Raw genomic sequence first — 23,737 nt, 5'->3', positions numbered from 1 at the left:
TGCTTTTTCTGTGATAATTCACTACACTTATTTTACGTTCAACAGAAAACATGCATTTCGTTTTAATGATAATGTATGTAACATGTCAAGAAAATTCTTTTAATCTCTTAAATTATTAGTAGCGGCTTACAGAATCTTGTTTTGTGCAGAATAGTCCGTGTCTTCCTTTAAAACAAACACACACAAACATATATAGCTGAAGTGGGCAAGATTATTGGCAAACGCAATACAACACAATACAAACGCTATAAGTGCACACTCACAGAAATCTAATCCTTAAATAGAATTCCCTCGATGGGTTAAATTGTCTACACAAACTTCTCTCACTTAAGCCCCGTTGTTTTTAGCGTCCGCTCTAGCCGGATCACCGGCCGACTTCGTTTGCAACGCCTTCAGCTGTTCCTCAAGCTGTTGCGTCCGTTTGCACATATCGACGTAGTTTTTCTGTAGCTGGCGTTGGTAGATGAGAACTTTCTCCTTCTCGTCGGCCCATTTCGCCTTTTCCTGCTCGAAATTCTCCCGGCAGGACACGAGTTCATCTTTCAACCGCTCGAGTTCACCGTCAGTGCAGAGTGGTGTTTTATGACCTACCGTTTTCCCGCTCCCTTTTAGGGCTGGAGAATCCTTGGATTGAGCTTCGTTATCTCCATCCTCGTTCTCGTGCTCCGGCGTCGGAGTCATGGATTTGTAGTCATCGTCCGAGGAGCTCTGGTGGTGGTAGGTTTCTTGAGTAGTGATGATCGCGGGAACCTCATCGTCCGCGGTGGAATTTGTTGTCACGGGTAGCGTGCCCGGAAGGAGACTGCTCAAGTCGAGGGTAATGTCGGCCATACCCACCTGCTTGCCACTACCGTATGCGTCAATTATGTTCGACTTGTCCTCGTCGGAGTAGTTGCAGATCTGCGAGCTCAGGAACAGCTTTTTATCCATTTCCAGCTTGCTGTTGAAGTAGTTCCGTATGATATCGCTGCTGGAGATCACGGCCGACGGAACTACGGCCGACTTGCTTTCCTTCTTCTCGGTGGAAGGAGGCTCTGTTGGTCTGTTGCTGCCACTATTGCTAGTCTGGTTATTATTATTATTGCTATCGCTGCGCTCCGCTTCCTCGAACTTTTGTGCCACGAGCTCGAGCTTCTTTTTGTACCGAGCGTACCGGCCGGGCGGTGCGCCTTCGTAGCCTCGCAGGATCGAAATGTCAGACAGTTCCTTTCGTAACTTCTGTATTTCGTTGTTCATCAGCACAATGATTTGATCCTTGAAGATGACAATACGATTGAGCTGGGATATTTCCAGATCAAAATCGAGCTCCTTTTTGATCTGCAAAGAAAATGGTGAAGAAATTAAAACGCTAGGTGCCAACGAAGAATCGAGCTATTCTATTGACTAACCTCTGACTTCTTTAAACTGATTTCATCATAGTTTTGAAGTTTCTGGTCTGCTTTCAACTGGACAATTTCATGATCTTTAGCGGCCATTTCCGCCTGCATGAACGAGACCATGATATGAAATAAATGGAAAGGAATTGCTCATTAGAAATCGCCAGGGAAACTACAAACTTTTCGTCAATGTGGTAACGCAACGAACCTGCGCGTCTTTCAGCTGAGTTTTCATGAGTGCAATTTCTCCATTCTTTTGACACAGCTTCCACTCACTCTCCTCAAGCCGCTCCTTCAGATCACTAATCACTCGACGGAGCATCTGAATTTCATCCAGTAGGTCCCCATTCTGATCCTTGAGTTCTTTCGCGCCCAACCGCAGCTGACCCATCTCCGACTTTTGCTGCTCCGTTTGGTCCTTCGCCAGTGCCATATCCGAATGCAACCGGGCATTGTCCTCCTGGAGCCGTTTCTTGTCCTGCCGCAGCTGGAACGTTTGCATCATTAGCAGCTGCTCGAGTTTGTGAACCTTCTGCGCTCCGGCACGTAATCGGCTCTCATGGATCGCTTTCAGACGATTCAGCTCTTGCTCCCAGTGCTTCTCCTTATCCTGCGGGTAAAATACACAAGTAAAAAAAATGCTTCATAATTTTAAGCCTCGCAGCAACCGTCGAAGCTGTATGCTCCTTCTTTTTGAGGTTTCAGCGTGAAAGCAAGAAGCGTTACGTTGGTCAATAGTTTAAGTGAAGCCAAGCTTTTCGTTACAGTTAGAGGAACACCATGGAACCCTAACACGCACACTAATCTCGCCAACCATTTCGCCCCTCTAAATACCATCCCACCGGAACTAAATGCATCCAAAATCACAGCACACTACCAACCTGATGAACTTTGAATATTACTTGTTCATTGTGCTCCATCGTTTGCCGCAGGTAGGCCAGCTCGGAGTCGCGATCACGCAGGGCGGCCTCCAGCTCGGAAATGCCCGAGTCGGAGGGTGACGGTGCCATATCGAGGCCATCTTGTTGATGGTAGAGACTATAAGCAAAAGAGGATTTTGTCAATATAATATCATTGTTGCATGAAATGAGCAACTCATCTCTCTTTTGTTTTAATGTTCAAAATTATAACCAAAGTTGTTAAAACACGATTGAAACTAATAGTTTCCTCCTTGCATAAAATCCTTAACTCAGAAAATACGCATGAAAGTAATTTTAAAGCTGATACACATCGTATTCTATAAGTTGATGTAACCGATAAACGTTGCAGAAACTGTAGACGTTATATTCAATCAACTTGTTGTTTAGCCAAATATTTTGATTCTGATCTTCTCCAGTTGAGCTCACATCACAGCATAGCATTGAACCCTTCGAACACCTACCTATGGCTAGGATTGGAGTAAGACGCGACCATGCTATCCGGCAGCTTCAGGATCGACTCTAAACTGTCGTACGTCTTGAAGGGTATGGTCGAGGAGCCCTTGCGCGTTAAGGTACTGTACTGGTGATGGGGGTGATAGTGCTGGTGGAAGCTGCTGCTCATCATACTGCAACCCGGCCCGATCGACGCGGTCATTGAGCTACTGCCAGAGCACGGACCGACGGAGGCGATCGGAGTGGCTCCGTTGCTTCCACTGCTGCTCTGCTGATGCTGCTGCTGCAGATGGTGCAGATCGGTCGTGCTGCCGAATTTGTACTGCAGGCTCATCGTAGGACCGAGCGACGGTGTCGAGCCGTACCGGTCGCTTAATTCCGTCAGGCGTCCTCCGATCGGGGCTCCGTAATTTGGTGTGTTACATTTGTAAGGAACTGGTTTGAAGGCAATCGGGCGGATCACTTGTTTGCCCTGGAAGAATAGGAAAATAGAACATATGAATAAAAAATTTCATCACTATGTTTAAGGGGCACGAGTTAAAAGTGTGTAAACCTAATCTTCATCAAAGAACTGTTTAAAGCTTTAGATTTGGCCAATTGATGTGAACTAGAATGTGCCCCCAATGAGCGTACCAAATCAAACTACATTACAAAGTGACAATAAACCGAGCACCATTGATTGATTTATTTGGCAGTTTAAAAAAACATATTTCCATATGCGGATTTTAAGCAACTGAATGTATCGTTTTTAAATGTAAAATGTTAAGGCTCGACCGAACAGGATACTTAATATTTGATTTTAGGCAACTTAATGCAAAGTGTCCAATTTTTAAATGTTATGGCTCGTTTGAACAACATCATTATCTTGTATTGAATTGAATAAATGGAATAAAAATGAATTAAATCATAACAAAAATCCAAAGTTAAAGGTGTGTTAGAATATTAGAAGAGATTATAAGTCAATATTACCTTCCCAAGGATACCGCTGCAAGCTTGAATTTTCGGTGGCTTATCGTCGATCGGTATCCCCAGCGTCGAGGCGCTTCCGCCCGCAGGTCCGGGTTCGCAGACCGACGGAACGTTCGTCATGACAGCAGACGGCGTGGTCAGCTGAGGCGTCGGAAGCTTTACCTTCGGGTACTGGTGCTGCTGTTGCTGGGCGGCTGCCGTTTTACTATTGTTCTTTTCGAAAATTTCTCGAATGTTCTCAAAGTGCGCCTTCCGCAGGCTGCTCTCAGACTGGGGCTCTCTGGTGGTTCCGGCCACCAGTGTCAACGAGCTGGCGCCGCTGCTACCGACGCCGAGACCGGACGACGTCGACTGCCTGTTGAGGAAGTCGGAGATTCGCTTCTGTTCCCGGCGCGATTTTAGCGTTCCCGTGAAGCTCGCTTGGGCGATGCTCAGGCCAATGATTGGCATGCTGCTGGGGTGCGGGTGGAACGGGTTATTCTCGAGTGAGGACGAGCGGTAGTGACCTTTGGGGCGCAGTGACCCCGGTGCTCCGCAGCTACCATGGTTTGGGAGGGCTGCACCGGCCACATGAGGTGTTTTCTTGGCCGCCGAATTGTACGGCGTCAGTAGGGGCGAGGGATTCGGTAGTAGCAGTGACGCTGGTCCACTCGGTTCGGATGGTTCCATTGCACTGGGTGTGTCTCCTGTGGAATTTGGAGAAGAAGAAAAAGGTTAGGAATCAATGTCGCACGCATCCAGTATCTAGTAAAGATTTTTAGTTTGAATAAAGAATTGATAATCACTCAACCATTTAGTCACAGTATATTTTTATGCATACACGATTGTAGCAACTATTTTCTTGCAATTGAACAATAATCAATACATTTAGTGCATAAGGATATATTACGATCCTTGAAACTGTGTGAAATGTTCATGGTATTAGAAGTTTTCATTTGTATAAATAGTAAACAGTTTATTTTTTTCTCTCCTTCTTGTTTTGGATACATTTTTGTCTTGCTTAATACTGTAGGAAGATATTAACTTTAACTTTTAGTACCTTGTTTAGTACTACTTTATGCTGAGTAATAGAAAAAGATTAGACACGCACCACCTTTAATTAGAGATCATACAACAATGTTTCTCAACAGATAGAACAACATGAAGGTACGAGGATCGATAGGTCTCTCGTATGTGTTCGTACTAGCAAAGCTATCTCGGTATCCTTCTAGAGAAAATTAAAGTTTCAAAGGGTACACATAATTGTAGGAACAATATACATAATGACCGGATTTGTGAGCTCAATGTTTGATTATTGTATATTCCAAGGCGTCTCTAGTTCGTATGCTCGCATTCAGCCTAACTAGAACCCTTATTGTTGTGATATGTATGCAAATCAAAGCAGAGGTAAATGTGGCGAAGCTGAAAACAGGTTTTCTTGTGTTCCTCTATTCACAGCGACAACATGGAACAGCTGTTTGACCTCATTGGGTAGTGCAGCTGTAGCGCTAGAGCCAAACCCTACGGGCTGCAAATAATACCCTAATGTTGTACTGATCGACAAGCTTGGCAACAAACCACCAGATATAGTGCATTGACAATTTGGGTACATATAACATTTCTCTCTCCGCCCCTCCCGACCATCCATGGGATCAGGGTCATGCAACGTTCTCCAGCGATCGTAGTTCAAGGTAGCGAATGATGTTTTATCCTCCAATTTGATCATGTCAAATACGTCAGCTGGCTGTTTGCCTGTTGTAGCTGGTGGCATTAGTCATCAAGCTGACCTACTCTGCAGTGTGCGACAAATTTGTTGACTTCTAAAGACATCGATTCGTATCTATGGTATCCCACGAAGTGTTCATGTGTTCAAAGACCGCTCCTCATAGGGGCCAGTAGGGCCATTTTGGACACCTGGCGACGGACAGTAAGCCCGTGTTATGGGTAAACGGTACAGGTTCTTTGAGCCAACACCAATGGTGGGGGGGGTATCCCGTCTCACGTCGGTTGGGAGTGACGGAAATTCATTACATTTGATTACAGTTTGTTACATTTTACGACGGTTTGCGAAGCCATCTTACGACACCGCCCGGCACAGTGCACAGCATGGGCGCTGATCCATTGCGAAGCTGGGCTCGAGGAGAAGACAACCGGTGCCCAAGATATGAAGCCTTGCACCCTCCGGGCTCGAGAGACAGCTCATTGACGAAACGTGATGAAGATTCCGGTGCGGCATTCGAAGTCGAGAGAACGTGGAGCAGCACGTTTGTTGAATGAAAGCAGCTCGACTTACGGTTCACTTCTCAAAGATCCTGCCGGGCCGTACCAATGCGAGCCTCGGTACGAGCCTCACCGGTAGTGGCTTGCGACTCCTGGGGCTGCTGGACCCGGACCAGACACAAGGGGAGTTAAGTGGAAAGGCTTTTGAGTAGCGTAAAACAACAAAATCGCTGCCAGCAATAAAATAAATTACAATTCGCCACCTCCTTCCTTGCTGCTCGGGGCTCGTGCGCCCGCGTGCTGGGGCTCTCTTTCTAATGTTTTCTTATCCGAGCGTGAGAACTTTACCTCCCGCCCCTTCCCGTAGCTCCCATCCACCGGAGCCGTTGGTGCACCTTTTTGCGTGAGGGTGCGTTACTTCACCAACGGGTAAGGCAGCATCAGTCAGGTCTCCTCGGGTGTCCCCTCGACTCGACCCGTTCCCGTACATCATCGGACCCCCGATCACGTTGTCCGACTGCCGGCTCTGACAAAGAGCAACATTCACGAGCTGTCTTGGCGATCATTGCTTTGGTGTCTTTTAAGTTCTCCCTTCTCTTCCGCCCGTAGAGGTTGTGTGGAGACGTTGTTTGCTTCTAGACAGTGCGAAAAGGACGTTAGAAATCCGTTGCCCCTTGGGATGGAGAAGGTGTGGAGAAGTGTGTGCAGCGAGTGCAGCTGTGAAATACTGCCATGTTGCATAAGCTTGGAGTGGAACTGGAGACTGATGCTAGCGAGTACGTATCGACGCGGGGCGCCGTTTAGGGGAACGCAAAGGTGGCACTGTACGTAAAAAAAATCCCTACCTTTGGGAAAAGCCAGTCCCAGGGCGAGCGGTAACAGCGAAGAATAGAAGTTGATGCAGTTGGAACCCCGTTGGACACAGCGTGCTTGGAAGCTGCAAGTGGGCGATGGAAACTTCGCTTAACATTATTTTATGATTATTTGCCACTTTTTGTGGTGGCAATGCTGTGGGAAAGAACGGTATTTGCCTATTACTTTCTCATCTAGAAAGTATGAACGTTAGGTAGTGTTAGCGGGTCTCGAGAATGGAAAACTAATAGTTGGATTTTGAAAGAAGCTAACGATTAATCTGTGCAACGACGGAAGTTTACAAACTTTATATCTACTATTGAGAAATATAGCTTACAGCCCAGCATGCATGTCATTTAAAACATCATATTATGTTTTCACAGCAGTATAGTTTGAAGCTTCACTCTGTTGATCTGTAGATGGATGTACGAAAACCCAAAATTACAGCACTGAACTACTGACCAAACAAGTGTTGATAATCTGTACCAGCTCTCCACTTGAAGTTAACATTTTATTGAAATTAATAGAAAATTGTTACGTTATATGGTTAAACACAATTGAATTTGCTGGAAATTTAAATAAAATCTGCGTTTAAACAAGGTAGTAAGACACATTTCTAAATATAGAATGGACTTTTCAGCCTCGGATCTATCTATCAATCTTTGTGAATAAAATATTTTGCTCCATCACACCCCAAAAATCTTCCCAGCGATTAATTCCATTAATCATGTAAACATGTGATGAATACTTTCAAAAACCTTACACTACACTTTGTCATTAACGAACATGATTCGGACCCTGTCTCCGTTTCCTCCTGTCCGTTGTATTTTCTCAACCTCAGCCATTTCAAGATACAACATTAATAACACGCCATGAAGCTTGCACACACTTCCTCGCAGTGGCATTGAGTACCCTGTCCACGTGTGCGTCATTATTAGACGTAAAACTCTTTCGTCCCATTAGTGGGGGGTAGAGCTTTTATTCGGCATCTTCATCCGCCACGTGTGGCCCCGCTCGTCGTTCATGTGGTCGTAATGCTGACCATGGTGATCATCATTTGTGAATGGGCAACATTTCTCTTTCTCCGGCCCCAATCATACGGTGCGGCAACGGTATCGATCGAACCAACCGACCGACCATTGCAGCCATCAAGTCGATCAACACTAATTCCACGGATAACGGAATGTTATGACGATCCATTCTTCGGACGTGGACGCGAAAGACGATCCATGCTGGAGGCGTACGCGCTAGACCATCTGACCATTTGCCATGGGTCATGTTTTTGGGAAGAGATTGCCTACTTCCTCGACGCATCTTCCATTTCTCCTCGGCCTTTCGAAACCATCGATCCGATCAACCCGACATCTGGTGTGCTGGCTGGCGGACCGCCAACCCCTAATTCTGCCATATGTTCACGGATTGGAAAAATATATACGGATCAGCAGAAACAGGAAAATAGAAAAAGAAAGACACTAATCTATTCGATCTCTATGTTTTGTTTTGGACAGGGCTTCTTCAAACTCCAGCGAACGTAAAGTTGTTGAAACATCTTTCAATTACCTAAATTATGCGCTTTACAAGTTCGAAGAAGGCAGAACGACCACCCAACGTCAATTGATTTGTTTAGGTCATTGTTAACGGATGTACTTATTGCTTACTGATCGCTCTACACGCTTTGCTATCATCGATATCTAATTTGTTTGCATGACGAATGCAAAATATCATACAGATAAATGTAATGATAGGAACATTAAAAGATAGTTCTATGTATGTAATTGACATTAGCAGACTTCCAATTCACAATACCTTTGAATTTTGAACATTATCAAACATCTTATAACTAAAACATGTACGAATTAAATGCAATTAAGCCATTGTCAGTTTACTTTAGTTTTTTTAAGCAGAATCATAAACATTTCGTGTTTGATTGACGATCTACGACCTCAGCGATGTTTTCCTTTACATTTCCTCAAAAAAAAATTTTATAACAGCTTTTTGAATAGACTTTTAGAGCCTGTTTAAGCCTGTGCAGTCATTTATTATTAAATGATGTTTCAATGTTTTTTTCAATAATTGAAAAAAAAATAAATAAATACCCACACACAAAAATAGATGATGAATAGAGAATAGTTTGCCACACAAAAAAATAGATTGTTACACATTTTTAGAATATGCTAAATTATAAGTATTTGGGTGCGATAAAAGATTGTGCAATAAGACAATTATAAAGACTATTTTTTTTAGTTTCACTCCAGTATGCGATTCTTTATACATTTCTCCATTTTCTTTGTTCCATGCTCATTGTAGAAACAAATTAAATTACTATATTGATTAATGAAAATAAGTAATAATAATTGATTTACAGCTTACTTGAAACTTTTAACAACTCACTCTTTGAAAAAGTAAAAGAAATATACAACAAAGCGACAAACCTCAAGCACACGAAAGTAACTCATATAAAACATACAAAGTGCGAAGATGGTAAACATCACTGTCGAACGGAGGTAAGCTGATCACTGAATGGATCGAGGAGGATGCCACTTTCCTTCATCGGATTTATCACCCGGTACCTTGATTCGTTGCTGGCGCTGGTCGATCACAAGGCATAATCCCGTCGTTGGTTGTTCCACATTGCTCTTGGCGAAAGGCGAAGGAAGCAGAAGCACAGTTGTACACCCTCGGCGAGGTGTTTTCCTTGGGGCTGTCCCACCAGCGGCAGATCATCGAAACGGGGCCATAAATCATTCCCTCAGAACTAGGCCCCCCGATATGGCGTGCAAAATGTCAAACCGCATAGTGCGCATCACGCCGCGAGGATGACGCGTCAATCAATGGATTCTGCTCCTCCCACCCCCCTCCGTCACCAGCCGTCGACCACAGAATCGGGCCACCAGATAATTGCATGCTGCTAGAATCGATTCGATTGCTTCCCTCGTTTCCACCTTCCCTCGGCTAGCTGCTCGAAAGCGAATTGGAATGGTACGAGAAGTCGCAAAGCTGCCGCTGCAACTGCAACTTGCGCAATCAGTCTTCGTTGATCGGCTGACGGTGATGGGTGATTCATCATCCGGCACGTTCGCGTAGACGATCGTCCGTCCCAAGGAGAAGTGTCTTGCGAGCTCGGCTCGCGAGAACAAACCTTCGCAAATAATTGAGACGGCAATTTCCGAATTTGTTCCCTCCGAAACCGACGGTGTAAGCGGTGCGGTACCTACTTCTTGATTTCTTGTGTTTTCGCCACAGCTGCACCGGACCGAAACTGCGGCAACGGTTTAATGGTGAAGTGTTTGTAAGTAGGTGTATGTGTGTGTGTGTCTATGCGTGTTTGCATTGAAGCTCACCCGCTGCTGCGCGGGGTGTGTGGGGAAAACAATTATGTCGGAAATTGAACCGAAAATAACGGTCATTATTTAATGGTGGCAAAGCAATCACGCTTTGAAAGTGCCCCTCGCGGGTGCCCTCACCCCTCCCCCTCGTTCCTGGAACCTCCTGGCCCGGAGCAAAGCAACGCTTGCTCGCGTGCTCGAGGCAGGCCGAAGGTGCGGCCGGCGCAAAGATGTAGAAATTGATGGCCCCGCTCGCCTTCGAGATGCTTTCGAGTACCTCGGAGAAGCGACGCACGGCTCCTCTGTTGGTTGGCCGTTCTTGGCGCTCGTCCGCTTCTCCGTGGGTCAGAAGGTTAGGACAGTGATTTGACATTGATGGGTGACTGCAGATCGTGCCGCGGGGTCTTCATTTTCAAACATCGGCGTTTCGTAACCGTTCTTATGGCCACAAATCGGATCACCTTCTTGCGACTGCCGCCACTACCCTCTGGAGACTTTGCCAGTCTCCAGCACGGAGGTGGGGGATCATCTTCATCCCTTGGCGCTCCCTAGCCCACGGATTTGGAGCGAGGTCATTAGCGTGCTCCCGGAAACATCGTCGATAAGACCCCCGCCAAGCTCACCACCCTCGGAGAAAATCTTGTCCAGGAGGATCACCCAGAAGAAGATGAAGACAGACACACACTCACACACCGCAACGTGGTTTGCAGTCGCACAGCTTGCGATCGCGATCTCGTGCTCGATTTGATCGTTGTTTTCACCCACCCAGAAACACCAGCGTGTGCATCGACGACCCTCCCAGGCGGGGGAAGCATATCGGGGTGGTGCATAATTTTGCCATAAATATTACGAAGATCGACCGACCGACCGACCGGCTAGCGCTCGGAAGGAAGAAGGAAACGAGAAAAATTCGAGACAGCGCGCGATGTGTTTAGCCACTGGAAGCCCACCGGATCCGTCGATGCCAACTAATTCATTCCCGATTTCTGCTCCACGCCGATGTAATATGTTAATTAATAGTTTGTGAAGGCACGGGAACACCGATGGAAGACCCCCCTCACCCTGCGGAGAAGCTGCATTGCAATCGCCTTCGACGTCGTCGTCGTGGCACTGCTTCTGTCGCGTGAGTGTCGACAAATTTATGGTTTCTGAGGCACACAACGCGGGATGGCCACGAAAAGCCGCACGAACCGAACGCGCAGGACGGGTTCCGCTGGGCGTAGCGTGATTTCTGGACGGCACGGGAGACGTCCAGCCCAGCGCCGGAGTGAAACGCACCGAGCATCCCCACAGGTCACCACAGGATGGGCGCTTGACCTACACACAGTTCTGGTTTGGCGTTGCAGGCAGGCAGGCTGGAGACGTGGGTTTTATGGGCATCGGTGGCGATTGGAACTTTGAAGCGAAATAAACAAGATGATTATTTTTAATAACAGTACCCGGGCTAACTGTGTGCTTCATTTAAATGTAATTTACTCCTTTTGCACCCCGGTCTGCTCGGAGGCCCCCGGGGAGGACGGTCGGTGGTCGTGGCCTGTTCGCCTCCGGATTCGAGCAGGTACACGGTGCACGAAATGTGCAGGATAGTTCTGGCCGAAAATGGATAATAACAGCGGTGCGTGGTTTGAACTGGGCGGACCAGGAATATCTTGAGCTGAGCGCGAGCAGGATGAGCGCGGGCGAGGAAACGCCGAAGGAAATCGATGCCATGGCGGGCCATCCGGAAAGTGGACGGTTTGCGTCAGATCGGTACAGTAATTGACCCTTTTGGGTTGCAGCAATTGATGACGATTACGATGGTTTGCTACCGTGACTGGCTGTAGGGAAAAATAAAATGAGCAAGATGCTGCACTGAAAAGCAACGAAAGAGTTTGCCTTAGTTGACGAAAAAAACTCCCTATGAACCTATGGTGTTGTTTTGCCGAAATTCGAAATCCTTGAAAAGTTTCAAGGATTTCGCTGAAACTTCGCTTCCATTCGAGATTTCTACTAAGTCATCATTACTAGTTTTTTTTTCAAATTATTATTTAGATGGACAGAAAATCTAAAGGGTTACAAATCATGGGCATGTGGTAGTTTAGACTCTCAAAATATCTTTGATTTAGAAATTACTTCATCCAAGCTTTGCTTAAACGACACCTCTTCTTTCTTCGTAAAAGACATTTTTTGAAGTGACAGTTGAAAGGTTGTTTCATTTCACATAAGTTTTAGTTTAAGTTTCGGAAAAGAAAGGAACGGATGTTTTCCCTCCAATGAAAAAGATACTTTCACTTTTGTAGGTTTTTTATTTTATTCTAATTTCTTATTTTATTCTAATTTCTATTTTATTCTAATTGTTCAGAGGCAAATCAATTTAATTTATTTAATTTATTATTATTTTTTAATTTAATTAAAAAAAGAACTTTGAACTGGTGCTTCTCGTAATGCCTCGGGTTAACATTTTGGAACAGGTACGAAACAAATAAAAACTACAACTGAAGCCGATAAAATAACTGTTAACAGCTCATGCTTGTTATAGAATAGACTTTCTGAATTCATTTTCATAATTACTTTTTTTTATTAAATTGCTAACTTATTCGCTTCATTAAGAAACGAAACTCCTTCCAGCCAAACGTAAATACTGATAGGGAAGATCGTTGGAGCTATCACTTGGCAATACAACAAGTGCTTTATAAAGTGCATCTGCTTCGGGGTGGCTAACGGTAATGCGTGTTAGCATCCAACGAATCGTAAACCGCCTAGAGCCAACACACATTTAAAACGGTACCTCTAAGAAGCGCCAGGGACAGAAATAAAGCTTGCCAAATAGCTTCCGAGCCGTTGGAAAGAAAATTAACCCGACCAACAAGCGATCGATCCTCTGTAACAAAGAACGGCATTTGAATTTTCCGATTCGTCAGGGCCGGGAAAAAGAGACTTTCCCCGTTCGTAGGGCCGATTCAGGCTGCGGATGGTGCCAGTTGGTCGCGGGTAAATTATATTTGCCCGTTGATGCTTGATTTACGACGCGATGGGTTACTGCGAGTGTGCGAAAGCAACTTTCTGGTTGAGGTTGCAAAAAGCTTCCCTTGAGTGGAGTCTGCAAGAACCCGGGGCACCCGGCGGGGCAGTATGGAAATGGGAAAATGTGCCAACAACATTGTCGCGAGTGTAATGGATCGTTCGTACGAGGTATATGCGTATGCACTCCCGCGGTGGGGTGTGTATTTTTGTTTAGCATTAATATTCATAAAACAAAACACTCCTCTACCCCCACCAACGCCCTAGCCCTTTCGGGTGCACTCGAGGGAAGAACACTGTTGGGTGTTGAGATTGTTTGTTTGTTGCGTGGAAAAGCAAAACTGTGAGCAACACAACGTCATCAGCGTCGAAAGGAAACATCGCACGCACATGGTTTGGCTCTTGTAGCCATCGCACCGATGACCCAATCTAGCCATCGCAAAACACCGGAACATCCGCCGAGGTTTGAGCCGCTCAGACAATCACCCGAAGGGGGGGTCGGTGTGGCAACATCAACGAAACCACGTCGAGGCAAATGAAAATGGAGATCAATAGAAGAGCCCTTTCTAAACGTGATGATCGCGTCTCGATCGCGTCCCGATCGTCGTGGTCGTCCTTTCTCTTTCGCGATGGTACACCGCACGGTTGTCAAAGGCACACCACTCGATCTGCTTGAACTATGAACCATAATTGACCGACTTTTAAAAAACAGCACAGCACGCTTCGGGCGCAACCCAACCCGGTTGTGGGCTTAGTTCGGCCTGATTGCTGCCGTTGCTTGCCGTCGGAAGGAGATTGATTGGAGAAGCGGGCGCTGGCACCGTTAGCCTGGTCGTGAATGTGCACGATCATGACGGAAAGCTCGTTACAGACGCCTTCCTGTCGCCAAGGGGCGCTGCGCGCGTACGTTCATCAATTCCTCCTGCCGGGTTTTTCCATTAGCGTGGGGCAATGAGGCTCATATCGGGGGAGTAGCGGGCTTGCTTGGGTGTCAAATATCAATTTAAGGGACGAGTTAAAAATTTAATTCTCTGAATTTTTCCAAGAAGTTTTTCAAAGAAAATTTGGATTTTGATAAATTTTTCATCGACCAAAAACTAAGATGTCTTAAACAAAAATAAGCGAAATAATCGTGTGCCGGGTGAATTTCGTGCTCACACATTGTTTGCAAGGTTTGTTTCACTCTAGCCTTTTTGTATGCGTATTCGATTACATTGAAGTCTCAAAATCAACACTCAAAAAAACATTTGATTTTTTAATGAATTTTGGGATTTTTTAGAATCAATATAAAAACCAACAATTCATCATAAAAAATATAAAGTTGAGAACCTCTGATCTATCTTTGCGATTGTTTTCTGAAATTGTATACCTCAAATTTCATAACTTTCAAATCGATTAAAAAATTTATAAATCGAAGATCGCCCCAAAAGTTTTATTCCTTTACAACTTTATCATATTCCTTTTGATTGCATCGATATGCAATTCGATAGTTTGGGAGTTAGTCAATGAACTGTAGATCAGAGTTTAGCTACCAGATCAAAAGTTATCAGTTTAGGCAATTCCTATCACCGTTTCCTTCGATCTTTTTGTGTTGTTAGCGAAATGAGGCCAAGCGAGGGGTGAACTGCTTCGAGGCCTCAATATCGGGTGACGACGCTTGGATCACTCCCCCGTGTCGCGCGAATTCCGGATGCACTTTGGCGAAAGCGCGGCACATCCGCTATTTTCTCGTCGAATGGTGTTTGTTATGACCCAGAAGGGGGTTGGGTGTTTAACCGTTCAGCTTTGAATTTATCTCGACGGCCAATGGCTCGGTGGGTTGGTGGGAAAAGCGTGACTTCGGGAAAACAAAGAAAGTACAGGAAGCTGCGGCAATAGAATCCAATTGCGGGCAATTGCAGAAATTGTTGGCGTTAGCTAGGATGGAAGCTTTTCTCTAGCGAGTGAGAGAGAGTGAGAGAGAAAGAGAGTGGGAGATCGCGATGGGCCGATAGTGGAAACCGAAACCATCACGACGCAGGCCGCCTTGAGGCCGACCTGAATCCTACGGTGGTCCCCAAACCGTGAACGGAACGGGTTCATCTTCCCGAGGACCGAAAGAGGTTTGGGCAAGGAGGGAGACGCAGCAGCCAGAGGTCACCGTTAGGCGGGCGCACCGATCTACACCGAGAGGATTGCGGGTGGCAGCGCATGGCGTACAAAGAAAAAAAAAACACGGCGACAGAAAAATGAGTGCCCGATTTCGAAAACATTATTATTACCGAGGCACGATTTTCGCCCGTCGCCAGGCACTGACTCCGGCACGGTACGTGTTGCTCGATGCTGTTATGTCCCGACTTTCCCGGACCATCGAGACAAGCGATACCCATCGCTACGGGTTCTTGAACGGCAATGCCCGGCCATCAGCATCCTCCCAAAATAATAATAATAATAATTCCTAGCCGTGCTTAGAGGGACGGCATACGGCGGCGCTGTTGGAAAAGGTTGCTGAGCATGTCGTTTCTCCCCGTGCCCACCCTGTTGCTCCACAGTATTCGCTATTTCTATGACCGGCGCGTCCACAACCAATCGGTGATGATGGATGCGGTCGGCATTTCGTCGCGATACGGTCGAGGCAAGAGCAGGCTGTCCGCGAGTATCGGAGACTGCGACTGGGTCTGCGGAATGGCGACGGGCGCGCATGAAATGGTGAAGAACATTCTATACCCTGCGCCCGGTCAAAGCTTTTGGCGAACGGGAACGAGCCCCAAGTCTCCTCGCCAAGCCGCCGCCAACAAACCAAACGGTCGTGCGACCTAACGATAAAGATCTCACGATTCCGTTCTGTTGCGCCGTGGCCCGAACGGAAAGTTTCGCATGGACTCGAAGACCCGTAACGGGCAGGCGGGGGATGTTATTTGATTTTTGTCGATCTTATCGACCGTCGACCGCGACGTCGGACGAGGCGACCGATGAATGGCTGTGCTTGGCGTTTTTCTCTCGCACGCTTAAATTATGATCCATCGCATAGATTGGAGTCGCAATCGGGTTGAATTGTTCAGTGCAGAGCGATCGCCGGAGCGAAGGAAGGAGGGGGCGGGAAAGGATTCATACGGGAAAAACTTTCTTCGCCGCAGCGATGGTTTGACGTTGCTTTATACCAAAACGCATTACAGAAAAACTTCGATTGATGTTATGGGAGGCTCTTTGATTCAGTATCCGAACGAGTTGGTTTCTTTGGCTCGATTGGACATTTGTCAAGTTGATTTTGAAAGGTGTATATCATGAAAATTCATAGATCAATGTACGCATGCATACATACAGTACGCTAAGGGGCCATGTATACGCTTAATGTTAGAAAAAAGTTAAAGAGATTTTAAATTCGATCAATTTTAGATTATTTTAATGTTTATTCGAGCGGTTGTCAAACACACTCTCCTCGAATCGGTCCAGCATATAATTGTTTCTTTCATTGGTGTTTTTTAATTACTTCCTATTTTTTAAATAATTTTTCTATTGCAAACATAAGAGAGAAATGGCCCAAGCTACTGCCCCAAAGTGCCGGTTATTAGTATCAAAACTATTAGTTTCTAGGACATCACTGATGCAATGGCTTTTCCAAATTGATATTACAGCGTTTTACATCTCACCTAGCAACCGCGGCAGTGTATGTAGAACATCAAAAATGATAGCCTACTGCAGAGTATTTGATGTTGAATCGCAAAACCCACAAGTGGCAACACAAACGGGTAAGTAGAAAAATCATCACTTTCTAGGATCTACCAGAATGAAAGTTGTCGCGTGGATGTTCGAAGTAGGCACGACCAGTCGAGGGGTGCAGGTAAAAGTAGGGGAAAATCGCTTTCCGATCGAAAACATACTTTTGCGAGGATTGTTGTGATTCGCGCTCGTTTTCTGATGCGAAAAAGCGATCATAGCCTACCTTATCCTGTACCTTTCGACTGGTCGTCTCTACTTCAAACATCCATGAGACAACTTTCATTCTGGTAGATCCTAGAAAGTGATGATTTTTCTACTAACCCGTTTCTGTTGCCACTTATGGGTTTTGCGATTCAACATCAAATACTCTACAGTAGGCTATCATTCTTGATGTTCTGCATACACTGCCGCGGTTGCTAGGTGAGATGTAAAACGCTGTAAATAAAAGTTGACAATTATTAGGTAAGTTCGCAAACAAAATATGTTTTGAAAGCAAAACAAATACAAGTGTTGATGAAACTTTCAATACACGTCATTAAAAGAACGCTGCGAAAAGTAGCAAGGTTCAAGACTAAAACTATTTTCCCTCGATTTCATTGCTAAGTTTAAATGAAATGGATTAGTTTTAGTTTCAGTAGCGTTCTTTATTATTGTAAATAGTAAAACAGATGTGAATAATGCATACAGCATAAATCACCAGCTCAATCACAATCAAAGCATTAGAATTGCTAATGCAAAAGGATCTGGAAAGCGATCGCAACCGCCTCAAGGAGCGAAAAGTGAGAGTGGAGCTTCTATTGGGTGCAATAATCGAACCAGTAACTTTCCGTCTTTGGTGCAGTGGTGATGCAAGCAGACTGCGCCATGTAGTCCCTGCGCCTCGTGCATAAGCACGGCACCTCTCCAGGGCTTGTGCGACACAATTAATTACCGTTGGAGTCGGCGCAATTCGCGGCATGTGTTCACGTGCGGCTCTCGGAAACCAGCTCGGTGGTGATCCATCATTGTGCAGGGTGTGGCCCACGGGCAGATCTCGTCTAGCGAGCTCCGGCAGTGACAGTGTTTTCCGACATCCAACCTTACTCCGCTCACTCGCGACTGGAAGCGCTCGTAACGAGTTTAAGGAAACTGCGAGTGAAGGAGAACAAAAAGGGCTAAGTACCCGGATACCTCCCGACTCGACGAAAAGCCTACCCGGACAACTTTCGTTTCTCGCCCTTGTTTTCCGCAAGCTCGTTTTTCTCCCGCGCCACCACCGGACAGCGTCCCTGTCCTATAGGGATGTAGGCTAATCAAGTCGTTAATGGTTTGATAATGATAAATTATCGCAATGAAATGGATTTCCTTTTGCTGCAGCTATCCGCTGCTGGTTCGGGGCGTTCGTGGACGATCTCCCGGTCCAGGACTTTCCTCGGGCTTAACGGAGGAAGGGTGGCAAAGCAAAACAACATGTAATAAAAAGTACCGAAGAAACCGGACCTAGCCGGCCGCCATCAGATTGCGGACAGCGGGGTCTGCGCGGTCGTGTGCATCGGATGATGGCGAAAGTGTGACCGCAGATCGCGCCGTGCAAGGTGAAACAACGTAGCAGTTTCTGATTGATTCGATGGCTTGGTTGGCGATTGCTTTGGCCATACTTGATCGATCGCTGGGAAGGTCAGAAGGCCAAAGACGCCAGCCAAATGAAAATAGAAAAGAAAACAGAAACCTTCTCCAGCAGCGAAAGCTGTGACCCACATTTTGACCGTAGCAGGGTCGTCCCATGGTCTGTGAATGGGGTAGGATCCGACGCCTCCTGAAGGCTACATAGGCTCTCCTACCCAACTCCTATTCTGGTATGTCCAAGCCATACAGACCGTGTACATGTAGCCCCGCTTATCCGAGCTTGGGTAAACGGGTCCAATCCCACCCCCTTGGGAGGATGGGGTTGCATGGCTAAGGCAGAAGGGGGGTGAGCAGTCCGGGTTGCCGGGCTGCTTGAACGCCTGGGGGGCAACCAGGCGCAACCAAAGCTGCCACTGGGTCGCAGGGCCAGTCACCCGGCCCCAGTACTTCCGACTACAGAAAGACGAACGAATATACGGAACGGATTCAACGGTAACGGACATATGCAACGCCCCCGGACAACGATTAAAATGGGCTCATGGAACGTACGCACAATGTATAGAACCGGAGCCTTGAAACAATTGGACGAAGAACTAGCCAAGCTAAACATGGACCTCGTCGCACTACAAGAGATACGCTGGCTAGGTAGTGGTGTGCAGAATAGACGTGGCAGTAGCTACGACATCTACTATAGCTGCCACGACCGCCACCACATGCTCGGCACGGGCTTCGCCGTAGGTCAACGCGCGAAGTCCGCAGTCATTGATTTCAAGGCTATAAACGATAGGCTATGCTACCTGCGCATGCGAGGCAAATTTTATAATATAAGCCTCATTAACGTTCATGCCCCTACCGAAGACAAAGATGAAGAGGAGAAGGACCTGTTTTACGGCCGCCTCGCGAAACTCTATGAAAGTTGCCCCAGGTATGACCTCAAAATCATCCTGGGGGACTTCAATGCAAAAGTCGGTAGGGAGTCGATGTACCGCCAGTACATCGGAACCCACAGTCTACACGAGCACAGTAATGAAAACGGTAGTAGATTGGTCCAGTTCGCAGCAGCGAGCAATCTGGTCATCGGAAGTACCAAGTTTGCGCGACGGGACATCCACAAAATCACGTGGGTATCCCCGGATGGAGCCACTTCCAACCAGATCGACCACGTGTTGATAAATCGCCGCCACCAATCGAGTCTGTTAAACGTCAGAACTTATAGAGGGGCCAACATCGATTCTGATCATTACCTGGTTGGCTTAATGATAAGATGCAGGATCGCCTGCCCACGAGCCAATGTGGGTAGAAACAACACGCAGACACGATACAACACGGACTCTCTTAAGGACAGTCGAGTCCAACTCTCCTACCAGGGAGCCATAAATGAGTCTCTACTACTGCAACAAGGAGAAACAGATACGAGCGGGAGATGGGATGCTCTAAAAACAACGATCACGAACTGTGCCAAAAACATTTTAGGAGAACGTCGTGGCAACACCAGATCTGGCTGGTACGACGAGGAGTGTAGACTTGTGAATGAACGCAAAAACTGCGCATACCGAGCAATGCAGCAGAAACAAAGAACACGGGCATGCGCAGAAGAATATCACCGGTTCAGACGAGAAGAGAAACGAGTTTTCAAGCGAAAGAAGCAATTGTGGGAGGACGCCAAAATGCGAAAACTCGAGGAAACCAGAGTGCGTTACGGACCCACAAGACAGTTTTACCAAGCGATAGCAGGCCACCGAAGCACCTTTACTCCGAAGGTGACCTGCTGTCGCAGCAAGGATGGAGATCTGGTCAGCAACCAGCCAGAGGTCCTCTCGCGGTGGGCTCAGTACTTCGATGAATTACTAAATGATCAGTTTAACGAGCAGCTGGAGGCTCCACCAGCAGATGAAATCATGCTTCAGCCACCTAGCATTGAAGAAACACGAAAGGCTATCCGTCGCCTCAAGAACAACAAGTCGCCTGGCACGGACGGAATAACAGCCGAACTGATCAAAAACGGAGGCGCAAATCTAGAGAACGAAATTCATCGACTGATATCTGAGATATGGGATAGCGAATCGATGCCTTGTGATTGGAATCTTGGTATCATCTACCCCATATACAAAAAGGGAGATAAGTTAGACTGCAGTAACTACAGGGGTATTACGGTGTTGAATACCGCCTACAAAATATTCTCCCTCGTTCTTCAAGAACGACTTGACCCATACGCTGAAGAGATAGTAGGAAACTATCAGAGGGGATTCCGAAGAGGGAGATCAACCACTGATCAGATCTTCACCATGCGGCAAGTCTTGGAGAAGATGGCAGAGTACCAACAAAACACTTTCCATCTCTTCATTGACTTTAAAGCCGCATATGACAGCATAGCCAGGGTAAAACTGTATCAAGCCATGAGCTCATTTGGAATCCCGGCTAAATTAATCAGACTTGTAAGAATGACCATGACCAACGTCACTTGTCAGGTGAAGGTGGATGGAAAACTCTCAAGTTCCTTTGCTACCACCAAGGGACTGCGCCAAGGGGATGGGCTTGCCTGCATACTCTTCAACCTAGCGCTAGAGAGGGCCATCCGAGACTCGGAGGTGGAAACTTCGGGGACCATCTTCTATAAGTCAATCCAGATCCTGGCATACGCTGATGATATTGATATTATTGGTAGAAGACTCTCCTATGTAGCGGAAGCATACCAAAGGATCGAGCAAGCGGCGAATAACCTCGGACTGCAGATAAACGAGGGAAAAACCAAGATGATGGTGGCACCATCAGCGGCCCTGCCAACAATTGCCGAAAGCCTACGCGGGGGTGACGTACAAGTAGGTGAACGCACTTTTGAAGTCGTCCAAAATTTCACCTATCTTGGGTCAAAGGTCAGCACCGACAACAACATTGAAGATGAAATTCGCGCTAGGGTGCTGGCAGCCAACCGGTCATATTACAGTCTGAGAAATCTCTTCCACTCACGATACCTGTCAAGACAGTCGAAGCTGGGACTATACCGAACATACATAGTACCAGTGCTCACATACGCCTCCGAGACATGGACTCTGTCCAAATCTGACGAAACCCTCTTAGCCGTGTTCGAGAGGAAGATGCTCAGGAGGATTTTTGGCCCCGTATGTGAGGAGGGACAATGGAGGAGCCGTTATAACGACGAGCTCTACGAGCTGTACGGCGACCTTACTGTCGTACAGCGAATTAGACTAGCCAGGCTCCGGTGGGCTGGTCATGTCATGAGAATGGCACCGGACGACCCAGCCCGTAAAGTCCTTTTAGGCTGTCCCCAAGGACAGAGGAGGCGTGGTAGGCCTAAATTGAGGTGGAAGGATGGCGTAGACGAAGCCGCCAATAAAGCCGGGATACGGAATTGGACCAGCGTGGCGAGCGACCGTGAGCGGTTTCGGATGGAGCTTCGTCAGGCCAAGACCGCTCAGCGGTTGTAGCGCCACATAAGTAAGTAAGGGTCGTCCCATGAATTGATTTTGGCTCATCATGATGTTTAAGCAACGGTCACCACCATCCTACCCAAAAAAATGGAGTAAATGGTATCGAGATGAACTTTCTGGCGAAGTCATCTTGCCCAAGTTAAGATTTTAAACTGAAGCAATAAGTATACTGGCTTAAGTTCATCGATTCACGATAAGATGTTCAGCGATCTCGCCTGCAATCACCGAACGTATCAACATCGTAGATTGTAGGAGAAAGCAACAGTGATTTGTACCTATAGGCCATTACAAACCGGGAGTTTGGCCCAAAACGCATGTTGTGGCCGCCGACCCGCTCTCTACTGATGGGTCTTTGCTCCTACAAGCCATTCCCGACGCTCTCGGGCGGCCATCTTTTTTCCGAAGTGAGTTTCAGGAAATCTGGAGCGTGAAATCGCTTTCTGCGTATCGCCCCGATCGATTATGAACTCCCTTCACTCCACACTCGATTAGCTTCCTTCTTTTTTGCATACTGGCGAAAGTCTTTCGATCCAGCATCTCATCCGAACCACCATGGAAATCGATCGAACCTTGTATGATTGCATTCTCTGACCATTGCCCAAGAACTAAACCCTCCACCAGATTTCGGCACGCTCGTTACTGCCAAAGAAACCGCTCGAAAACCGCCCGTTTTGGTTATGGTACGTACCGTTGCGCGGTCCCGTAAGGAGTAATTTCAGGCTGATGTTTTAGTGGAAGCCAAAGAAATCTAACTTCACTTCATCCAAAACGAGCTAGCATACCATTCCGCCACTTCCCGCGAGCGATTGGCTACGGTCGTGCGAGATCATAAATCAAACGGGCAAATCGTTTTTTGCTGCTCCCGGTTAGTTTTTGCCAGGTTCCTCTTGCCAGCTCTTTGCTAAATAGAGCAACCTGAAGGCCAATCATACATCGCACTTCTTTTGGCGATGATGATGGTGACGTGAATAAATGTGAAACTGTACCAAATTTCACTTCCTTCGCAAGTTTATTTCAAAATCGCCTCAGAAAAGACTTTGCCGGTCGTCGGGTGTCTAATTGGAAAATCTTTCAATTCCTTCTACCGGCTTAAGATCCGCCCGTCATTTCGCTAATGATGGGAAGTTAGCACAAACCGTTTGAATTCCGTTGTCCGTTAGCCTCCAGAAATAGGTTATGATTCGCGGGACCGATCTCGGCTGCACAACTCTTTGCTTCATCTGAGCCAATTGTAAGTTGGGTTTTACATCAAAATCAGTTGGTTTTGTCAGTCTTTCAAGAACCATGAGGATAAATTAATCATAATTGCCAACATAAAGCAAAGTTTAAAATGAAGCTGCTACAAAAGTTAATATAAAATTAAATCAATATAAGATAAATATGATGTAAATTAAATCAATTAGTAATAAAAAGAGAAATTGCATTTTGCTTTTTGTAACAAGTCTAATAAACCAGATGTAACAATTCTAAATTTTTGAAACAAGTCTAAATAACAAGTGTTCTACATTGTGTTTTAATAATTGTGTTCTAGATTGTATTTTAATCTTATTTGAAGTTTACTAGTATTCCCATTTCATTTCTTAATAACTTTCATAAAAATTTTCTAAAAATGGCAGATGGGTGGAATGCTATGCTATTCGTTGATATTGCTTTTGCAAATTAAAAAGTACAAAAAGATTTAACATCTCAATCCAAACTTCGCAACTCCGTGCGATCGATTAGTACTCCCACACTTTGACGCGGGTGCGAATCCAGCGCACAACCCGGATCTAAGCAGTGGCCTTTTTAAAAAAAAACCTTTGCAAGTCTGTGGAGCAGATAATGTGACGCAAAAATAGCTACGGTTAAAACATTTTGCCAGAAAATTGTCGCCGAATCGAACCCTCGCA

The 23,737-nt window shown here is 46.2% G+C and overlaps 1 protein-coding gene across 1 annotated transcript; it reads right to left on the bottom strand.

The window, feature by feature from the left end:
• Positions 1-118: 118 nt before the first annotated feature.
• Positions 119-15,464, bottom strand: LOC131262785 (uncharacterized). The gene is made up of 8 exons (XM_058264863.1): positions 15,357-15,464; positions 6,024-6,078; positions 3,719-4,404; positions 2,758-3,221; positions 2,258-2,414; positions 1,585-1,986; positions 1,389-1,481; positions 119-1,317 (listed from the first exon to the last, which is right to left on the bottom strand). Exons 1-8 carry the CDS (start codon positions 15,462-15,464, stop codon positions 328-330), a joined length of 2,955 nt encoding a protein of 984 aa, XP_058120846.1. The 3' UTR covers positions 119-327.
• Positions 15,465-23,737: the final 8,273 nt, after the last annotated feature.

This window comes from Anopheles coustani, chromosome 3 (assembly GCF_943734705.1).
Source record: "Anopheles coustani chromosome 3, idAnoCousDA_361_x.2, whole genome shotgun sequence".
Classification (NCBI taxonomy): Eukaryota; Metazoa; Arthropoda; class Insecta; order Diptera; family Culicidae; genus Anopheles; species Anopheles coustani.
The sequence above is the reverse complement of the archived record's forward strand: the minus strand, read 5'-3'. Positions and strand labels throughout refer to the sequence as shown.

What these genes read in the sequence shown, in the direction of transcription:
- LOC131262785 (XM_058264863.1), bottom strand. Translation starts at nt 15,464, where the DNA reads ATGGGTATCGCTTGTCTCGATGGTCCGGGAAAGTCGGGACATAACAGC. An exon ending in GCAGCGGTATCCTTGGGAAG is followed by an intron (nt 3,222 to 3,718) that starts GTAATATTGACT and finishes CTATTCTTCCAG; the next exon opens with GGCAAACAAGTGATCCGCCC. An exon ending in TACTCCAATCCTAGCCATAG is followed by an intron (nt 2,415 to 2,757) that starts GTAGGTGTTCGA and finishes TTTTGCTTATAG; the next exon opens with TCTCTACCATCAACAAGATG.